Source organism: Babylonia areolata, chromosome 25 (assembly GCF_041734735.1).
Source record: "Babylonia areolata isolate BAREFJ2019XMU chromosome 25, ASM4173473v1, whole genome shotgun sequence".
NCBI lineage: Eukaryota > Metazoa > Mollusca > Gastropoda > Neogastropoda > Buccinidae > Babylonia > Babylonia areolata.
In genome coordinates this window covers 15,117,766-15,127,765 of record NC_134900.1, presented here as the reverse complement: position 1 = coordinate 15,127,765, position 10,000 = coordinate 15,117,766, and the positions used below count along the sequence as shown (strand labels likewise).

Here is a 10,000-nt window from a genome sequence, read left to right as displayed (position 1 = left end):
GTCACCTCACTGAGATAAGATTGAGATTACAGGTCAGACTGTCACCTCACTGAGACAAGATTGAGATTACAGATCAGACTGTCACCTCACGGAGACAAGATTGAGATTACAGGTGAGACTGTCACCTCACTGAGACAAGATTGAGATTACAGATCAGACTGTCACCTCACGGAGATGAGATTGAGATTACAGGTCAGACTGTCATCTCACGGAGATGAGATTGAGATTACAGGTCAAACTGTCACCTCACTGAGATAGATTGAGATTACAGGTGAGACTGTCACCTCACGGAGACAAGATTGAGATTACAGGTGAGACTGTCACCTCACGGAGACAAGATTGAGATTACAGGTCAAACTGTCACCTCACTGAGATAGATTGAGATTACAGGTGAGACTGTCACCTCACGGAGACAAGATTGAGATTACACGGTCAGACTGTCACCTCACGGAGATAAGATTGAGATTACAGGTCAAACTGTCACCTCACTGAGATAAGATTGAGATTACAGGTCAAACTGTCACCTCACTGAGATAAGATTGAGATTACAGGTCAGACTGTCACCTCACTGAGATAGGATTGAGATTACAGATGAGACTGTCACCTCACGGAGACAAGGATTGAGATTACAGGTGAGACTGTCACCTCACTGAGATAGATTGAGATTACAGGTCAGACTGTCACCTCACTGATGAGATTGAGATTACAGGTCAGACTGTCACCTCACTGATGAGATTGAGATTACAGGTCAGACTGTCACCTCACTGAGATAAGACTGGGATTACACGTCAGACTGTCACCTCACTGATGAGATTGAGATTACAGGTCAGACTGTCACCTCACTGAGATAAGACGGAGTTTACAGGTCAGGGTATCGGCCACATATGTTTGTTGGTACCTTGGTATGTACTGTTCCCACCCCCATCCCCGCCAGGCATATTCCTTGTGATGCCGGTACGCTTGGTACATACATACATATAGACATATAGACATACTTTCATCCATCTGTCCTTCAATCCGTACTTGACACAACAAGGTAGAAAATCGGTAACTGTACTTTTTAGGCCTGTCTGCATGTCGGGTGCGTCCCCCCCCACCCACCCCCCGACCGCACCCCCACAGCCCCCACTCTCGCCAACCAGGCTACCCACCCACTTCCTTCTTCTTCCATCCCCACACCGCCCATCCTCCCCCCCCCCCCCCCCCCCCCCCACCATCACCTCCACCCCAACACTGCCCACTTTAAACTCCTACCATTATTCTGCTTGACTTCAAACGAAGGTACAAAACAAGAGTCGGACTATGCATACACACACACACACACACACACACACACAAAGTGATTCTTCCCGCACTTCGCAAGTAATGGCGGCGGCGGCGGCGGCGCGCTACGGCCTGCCACTGGCATCGATTCCGGGACGTGAGTGAGTGAGAGTTCCCTCCCTTCCTGCCTCCCTCCCTCCCTTCCTCCCACTCCACTGACAAGTCTCCAGTTCGCACCGTCTGTCTTGTTGCACCGTGCCGCTAGGTGGCGTGCTGGCGCTCAATGGTGTCATTAGTCTCCCGCGCTCACCAGGGCCGCTGCTGCCTTATTAAATCAGCGTCCTAGCCCCGGAACCAAGTCCACACCTACAGAGTGTGACGGTGGGAAAGATAATGAGGTATGGGGTGGGAAAGGAGGGAGGTGGAGGGCGGGGGGGGGGGGGGGGGGGGGGGGGGGGGGGGGGGGCGGGACAGACAGAAACCTACTGACTAAGGGTAGGTAGGCCTAATTGCGAATTGCGAACGGAGTGTGATTAGTCCGAACGGTTCGTGTGTCGCCCCGCTTTAGAAGCGTTCTCATTCACACACATTTTCACAATTTTAACGTCTGCTTCGACTGACTGACCTCGTTTCTGATACCTTAATGAATATCCTTTTTTTTTTTTTTTCTCCAAGAACCAGTCAAACATCGGCTATTTCCGACTGTTTCCCAGGCGCTCTTTCTGCTCTTCTCTTCGCGCACGACTGCTGACCAGGTTCACAAACGTGCTCCCACAATCCTAAACTCAAGGGAAGCAAGTAGTAGTAGACTTGAACTTTGACGCAGTTTATCAGAACAAGCTGATTTGCATGGACATGTTGAATCGATTATGCATTACCAGTATGTTGGTGACAGATCAGAACGTCAGTTTTGACAGGAATCTCCAAAACAGTGTCGTTTGCAATCATAGGATATTTTGACTTGAGTTTATTCGCGAGCAATTATGTACAGTTCAGTTACTGGGCGCTCTCAAAAGGGTGTGTTTATACGTGTGTGTGTGTGTGTGGTGGGGGTTCGGGGGAGGGGGGGTGGGGGTGCGGGAGAGGTGGGGACTGGAAGGCAGGGCGTGGTGGTGGAAACAGTATTGGCAGAGGGTGAAGAATTGGTGTGTGTGTGTATGTGTGTGTGCGCGTGTGTGCGCATGTGTGTGTGTGGTGGGGAAAGATACAGAGCATTGGAAAATAATAAAACATTAAAAGGGGAGACATAGGCATGATATAGAAGGAAACGCTAACATCAAACAACTGTAGCAACTATAAACAATGTCGAATTGGACTATGCAGCAAACCTTCTGCAATAGCAGATAACATCTTGAAATTGTCAACAAAAAAAAACATTCACAGATTTCCGAGATGTGTGTTTAAATGTGTGTGTGTGTGTGTGTGTGTGTGTGTGTGTGATCAAAGCCAACAATAGTCTGGTGCGATGTTCCAATGATAATGTCTCATGAGTTCGAGACATGCTTCTGTTCTAACTGTCAACATTTACACAAACCCATCGTTCGCAGTTAGACTGCCCTTTCGCATTTACCCTCAGGCACCCCTGCTATTTCAACTGCTGTTGAAAAAAAAAAAAAGTTGAAAAAAGAGAGTAGACGAACTTTTCCTGGGGCAACCTATCGGATAAAGCCTTCGAAAACAGAATAACTACATTTGACGATAATACGGCCTGTTATCTGTACACTACACACGTTGAATTGATCACTTCGACTGGATCGTTCCCAGTTAGGCTTACCTACCTTACAGGCTGAAAAAAAAAAAACGGGAAAGAAAAATGGAGCCACCGCATGAAAAATCTGAAAAGATCAAAAACGTACACATGAATGACTCCTCTCTCTCTCTCTCTCTCTCTCTCTGGGATTCTTCTTCTTCTTCTTCTGCGTTCGTGGGCTTCAACTCCCACGTTCACTCGTATATACGCGAGTGGGTTTTTTTACGTGTATGACCGTTTTTACCCCGCCATGTAGGCAGCCATACTCTGCTTTCGGGGGTGTGCATGTTGGGTATGTTCTTGTTTCCATAACCCACCGAACGCTGACATGGATTACAGGATCTTTAACGTGCGTATTTGATCTTATGCTTGCGTATACACACGAAGGGGGTTCAGGCACTGGCAGGTCTGCACATATGTTGACCTGGGAGATCGTAAAAATCTCCACCCTTTACCCACCAGGCGCCGTCACCGTGATTCGAACCCGGGACCCTCAGATCGAAAGTCCAACGCTTTAACCATTCGGCCATGGCGCCCGTCTCTCTGGGATTCAGATTATTCCTCTTAGGACATCGCACTGCTTCAGCGCCTCGGCTCGCCCCTCCCCCCCACCCCCTCCCCGCCCTACCACCTCCAGCCGTGTCATTATTTTTTTCTCTTTTCCATGTCTCTCTATATAAATTTTCTCCACTATCAACATGATTTTCGCTAAACACTTTTTCTTTTTTTTAATCACGGATAGCTCTGTTAATAACTGTCGTCGCCGCCTTGGGTTCTCTTACATGCGCAGATAGAGTTTTTTTTTGTTTTTGTTTTTTAAACATCGAAATGTCGGTCACAGATGATTGATTGTCCACCCTGACCCACATGCGGGTCATCATTTGGGGAGAAGATAATTCACCGATGGAGTAACCAACCCTCCTCCCCTTCTACCTACTACCCCCACCACCCCAACCACCCACCCACACACACACAAGAGTAAATCAGGACACTGAGAAGCCTGTCAAAGGTAGGTAGGAGCTGATGCCAGCAGTTCTGACATGCCCCTGGCAAGTCCTACAGCTGTGATGCTGCCAAACGTATTGCGCCGCTCTTCCCTCAACCACGTCAGCCAAGCCGAGGGTGGGTTTTGAGGGGGGAGGGGGCGTGTGTGGGGAAGGGGGTATGGGGGGCTGGGGGGACGGCAGGGGCTCTGACAACTGAACAGGTCTCTGTGTATAGTTGTGGGCTCAGTGTCCGCGCCCTTGTCGGTGGCGTACTAGATAGAATCAGGCTTGTTTTGTTTTTTTGGTTTGTTTTTTTTACGATAATTATCCCAGATTTATCACCCTGGGGGTATTTCTGGGTTATGCTAAATTTATCCCCCCCGCCCTTTCCCCCACTTCTCAAAATTACGTCTACCCCCCTCTTAGCGGACATGTTCTGTGAGTGTGCGTGTGAGTGAGTGAGTGAGTGAGTGTTTGTGTGTGTGTCTACCCCCCTCTTAGCGGACATGTTCTGTGAGTGTGAGTGAGTGAGTGAGTGAGTGAGTGTTTGTGTGTGTGTGTGTGTGTGTGTGTGTGTGTGTGTGTGTGTGTGTGTGTGTGTGTGTGTGTGTGCGTGCGTGCGCGTGCGCGCTAGCGATAGCACGCACGCGCAGGAGTGCAGCACGAACAATCACGAATCCGAGTCTGCCGCCTATTCGCGCATAGCGGCGACAATCCAAATTTATCTCCCCGAGGGTAAAAATGATCGGGGAGGGTAATTCCAGCCTGTTACACTAGGATTGTGATAGAAGACGCCATGAGTGGCCAGCCGTGATTGGGAGGGGGGGGGGGGGTGGAAATGGCAATGTAACGGCTCAGATGATCGGCGCTGACTTCACGTCCGCCATACTGTCTAAAACATGAACAACAGCAGCACAGACCAGCACCATCACCACCACCACCAACCAACCACCAGTTTCGGTTTCAAGAAGGAGTCAGAGCGTGAGAAATTAACCATATACACAACACAACCACCACCATGAACCCACCTCCGACCACCACCCTCTATCCCCTACGCTGATAACCTCAGCGATGACGATAACACCTCCACACCCCCTCCCCGACCCCCCCCCCTCCTTCTAGGTGTCTTGACTATAACCATTCTTTGATCATCGTCGCTATCAACCTCACAAGCTAAGGGGATGGGGTGGTGTGCAGAAAGGGGTACGGTCTCTCTTTTTTTTCTTTTCTTCTTAAAAAACAACAACAAAAAACAAAAACAAAAAAACAACAATATATATTGGTGTTATTGGCGTGATTGGGGGAAGGGAGAATGGGTAAGGATGATGTGTGTGTGTGTGTGTGTGTGTGTGTGTGTGTGTGTGTGTGTGTCTGTGTGTGTGTGTGTGTGTGTGTGTGTGTGTGTGTGTATGTGTGTGTGTGTGTGTGTGTGTATGTGTGTGTGTGTGTGTGTGTGTGTGTGTGTGTGTGTGTGTGTGTGTGTGTGTGTGTGTGTGTTTTGGAAGAATGGGGACTTTGGAGGGAAACTACTTATTGTGGTGGGTGATTGTGGAATGGAGTGATAGGGTGTCAGGGATGAGGGTGTGTGTGTGTGTGTGTGTGTGTGTGTGTGTGTGTGTGTGTGTGTTTCTCTTCATTTCTCTCTCTCTCTCTCTCTCTCTCTCTCTCTGTGTGTGTGTGTGTGTGTGTGTGTGTGTGTGTTTCTCTTCATTTCTCTGTGTGTGTGTGTGTGTGTGTGTGTGTGTGTGTGTGTGTGTGTGTGTGTGTTTCTCTTCATTTCTCTCTCTCTCTCTCTCTCTCTCTCTCTCTCTCTCTGTGTGTGTGTGTGTGTGTGTGTGTGTGTGTGTGTGTGTGTGTGTGTGTTTCTCTTCTTTTCTCTCTCTCTCTCTCTCTCTCTCTCTCTCTCTCTCTCTCTCTCTGTGTGTGTGTGTGTGTGTGTGTGTGTGTGTGTGTGTGTGTGTGTGTGTGTGTGTGTGTGTGTGTGTGTTTTGGAAGAATGGGGGACTTTGGAGGGAAACTACTTATTGTGATGGGTGATTGTGGAATGGAGTGATAGGGTGTAGGGGGTGAGGGTGGAGTGGGGGCCAGGGGGGTGTCTCAATAGTTGAATTTTGTAGGAATCAGTCAGCGTTAATGTGGATCACGATCACGATTTATCGCTCGTCACAGATGTTGCAGTATGACAAACGATACTGTCCACTGGTGGTGAAACAAGTCTCAATTTTTTCTCACACCCTCAAGTACAGTTCCCGTGTCTTCGGTGAAGGAATCGGTTCCAAAACCAAAGATTACAACTGTAATGAATCCTTGGCCATTTCTCTTCCGAGTATCTATGGATACCTTCCCTCACTTCCACGTTATTCCCTCTCTCTCTCTCCATGCCCACCCTCTCTCTTTCTCTCTTTTTCTGTCTCTGTCTCTCTCCACTCCACCCCTTCTCTCTCTCGCCCTCTCTCTCTTTCTCTCTCTCTGCCCCTCTCTCTCTTTTTCTGTCTCTGTCTCTCTCCACTCCACCCCCCTTCTCTCTCTCTCCCTCCCTCTCTCTGCCCCCCCTCTCTCTTTCACTCTTTTTTTTCTGTCTCTGTCTCTCTCCACTCCACCCCCCTTCTCTCTCTCTCTCTCTCTCTCCACTATCCCCACCAACCGTTACCCCCGCTAATTAGTTCACCTGCCATAACACAGTTCATCGCCATTTACCTCCACCCCGCACGCACTGTGATAAACAGGACGAGGTCACTTTGATGTGGGCACGGGCACAGACTGGGGGGTGGATGGAAGGTGGTTGGGGGGGGGGGGGGGGGGGGGGGGGGGAGGGCAGTGCCCTTCTGTGATAAGTCTGTGGGTGCGAGACCCTGGATAGGGAAGGGGAATCTGAATGGGTAGGCTGGAGGAACGGATGGATGGATGGGTGGATGGATGGAAGAATGGGTAGATGGAAGTCTGGCTCCGCGACTAAGCCATTATTGTCGTTAGTAGGGGGCTTAGTAGGTGGTGTCCTAAGTACGTTAAATCAGAACAGGCACCACTGAACACCACCGGAGTGACTCAGCAGCAGTGCAGGGTCTCCTCTGGTGTGTGGCCTCCTGGCGACCTAACATCGATGGTTCCCTGCGGACTGCCGACGCTGAAACTGTGACGGACGAACCCGGGTGTGGCCGTATATGGGGGAATCTAAATGAGCGGCGTGGGAGTAATGCCACTGAAACGGTGCAGATGATGGGGCAGCAAAAAAGGCAAAACAAAACAAAACAAAACGGGTAGATGGGTGGATGGATGGATGGATGGGTGGATGGAAGGACGGGTGGGTGGATGGATGGGTGGGTTGATGGATGGTTGGATGGATGGAAGAACGGGTAGATGGATGGATGGATGGAAGGACGGGTAGGTAGGTAGATGGATGGATGGAAGGACGGGTAGGTAGGTAGATGGATGGATGGAAGGACGGGTAGATGGATGGATGGATGGAAGGACGGGTAGATGGATGGATGGATGTAAAGACGGGTAGATGGATGGAAGGACGGGTAGATGGATGGATGGATGGAAGGACGGGTAGATGGATGGATGGATGTAAAGACGGGTAGATGGATGGATGGATGTAAGGACGGGTAGATGGATGGAAGGACGGGTAGACGGGTAGATGGATGGAAGGACGGGTAGATGGATGGAAGGGTGAGTAGATGGATGCATGGGTGGATGGATGGATGGGTGGATGGAAGGACGAGCAGTTGGATGGATGGATGGAAGGAAGGAAGGGTGGATGGATGGGTGGATGGAAGGAAGGAGGGGTGGATGGATGGGTGGATGGAAGGAAGGAGGGGTGGATGGATGGGTGGATGGAAGGATAGAATGGTGGTGGTAGTGGTGGTGATGATGATGATGACAATGACAATGATGATGATGATGATGACGATGGTGATGGTGGTGATGATGATGATGATGACGATGATGGTGATGATGGTGGTGGTGACGATGATGATGACAATGATGATGATGATGATGATGATAGTGGTGGTGGTGATGATGATGATGATGACAATGATGACTGTAGCAGTGGTGGATATCATTTTCGTTTTTGATCATTATCTTCTTTGTTGTTATTGCTGCTTTTGCTTTATTACACGTAAGCATAATATGGTTATATTTAAAAAAAAAATCTGAGCACTTAATCAGACAATTTTTTTTTTCTAATCTAAAAACAAATGATTGAACAAAACGAAGACGTGAGATAACATAAAAAAACCCACTCTGTCTAAATGTTACAAGCAGATACAGAAGCAAACAAACACCCGAAAGAATGATTTTACGGCGTAAAAAAAAAAAAATCAAAACAAACAGAAGTAAACACATCGAAGAGTTGATCAAGCAGACCAACAAGCAACAACAACAACAACAACAACAACAACAAAAGAAGAAGAAAAAGAAGAAGAAAAACAAAGTCTTCAAAAATGCTCAGACTCACACACGTCGTATCACGACAAAAAAACAACAAAACAAAAATATCAATAACAACAACAACAAAAAGGACAATACCAACCAAACACTGCAATCAAACAACACAATACAACACAATACAATACGACACGACACCATACCATACGATACGATACAGTACAGTGCAGTTCGATACGATACGACACGACACGACACGACACGACACGACACACGATACGACACGATACGATACAGACGAGTACAGTGCAGTACAGTACGACACGACACGACACGACACGACACACACGATACGACACGATACGATACAGACGAGTACAGTGCAGTACAGTACGATACGACACGACTAGACACGACACGACACGATACAATGCAATGCAGTATAATCTGCAATACAACACAATATAAAAAAAAAAACAACACAATACACTACAATGAGATGCGATACCGTCTTGTACATTACAGTACAGTTCGATACGATACGACACAATGCAGTACAATACAATACAACACAATATAATAATAATGCTCAGCAATGCAATGCAATACAATATAATGCAATACAATACAACAGAATACGTACAGTTCAGTACAATCTTGTACATTACAGTACAGTTCGATACGATACAATTCTCTACGGTACGATACAATACAACGCAGTACAATACAACACAACAAAACGCAACACAACACAGTACAGTACAGTTCAGTAGAGTACAGCACAGTACAATACAATACAATAACAATACAATACAATACAATACAATACAAAAACCTCCCACCTTCTGAATGCTCGGACTCGGACGAATCACCCCCCTCCTCCGCGGGGACCCACATATGCGGCGAGACACTCGGGGAACGCAGAACCTTCGTCGGGGATCGGAAGAACTCGGGTATTTCCGCCGTGTCGCCGAAGTCGCCTTCGTAGAATGACAATATCTCCTCGTCGGCGTCAAATGACGTCAAGCTCGTCTGTCGGGAGAGGTCGGAGTGACTGGAAAGAACAACAAAACAACAGATAAATAAACAAATAAATGAATGAATAAATGAATAAATAAACAAATAAGCAGATAATTAATAAACAATGAGGTCAGGAGATCAAATGATTAACAAATAGCAGAGAGTAGTAACTCTCTCTTTTATTTACCTGTGTGTGCCAGCTGAATTGGTAGCGTTGGCAGCGTTAGCTTGAAGTTATGTACCTTGTGTGTGGAGAGAGTTACCACTCTTTGCTATTTGTAAAATAAACAGATAAATAAATAAATAAATAAATAATAATAAAATAATGTAACAATGTCATTTCAAGAAAAAACATAGTCCAATATTATTACTTTTATTTGTTTGTGTGTTTGTTTCTTTATCTATTTGACGTATGGTTTGTCATAAAAGCAATTTCTTTCAGTAATGATTTAGTTTACTGTTTTTTTCATTCATCCCCTCCCATCCTACTTTCCTTCCTTCCATTTGTCCAGTCTTTTTGTATCTTGTGGAAAAATATCTTCACTTATTTGCCTCTTCTCCCCTGAACTGTTCCTCTCTCATCACTTTCCCC

General features: G+C 47.2%; 1 protein-coding gene across 1 annotated transcript in view; it reads right to left on the bottom strand.

Moving 5' to 3' along the window:
* Positions 1-10,000, bottom strand: part of LOC143300054 (uncharacterized) — a 616,551-nt gene that overhangs the window by 315,477 nt on the left and 291,074 nt on the right. Inside the window, exon 3 of the mRNA XM_076613609.1 lies at positions 9,231-9,442. Coding sequence (XP_076469724.1) covers positions 9,231-9,442 — 212 coding nt within the window. The remainder of the gene's footprint in view (positions 1-9,230; positions 9,443-10,000) is intronic.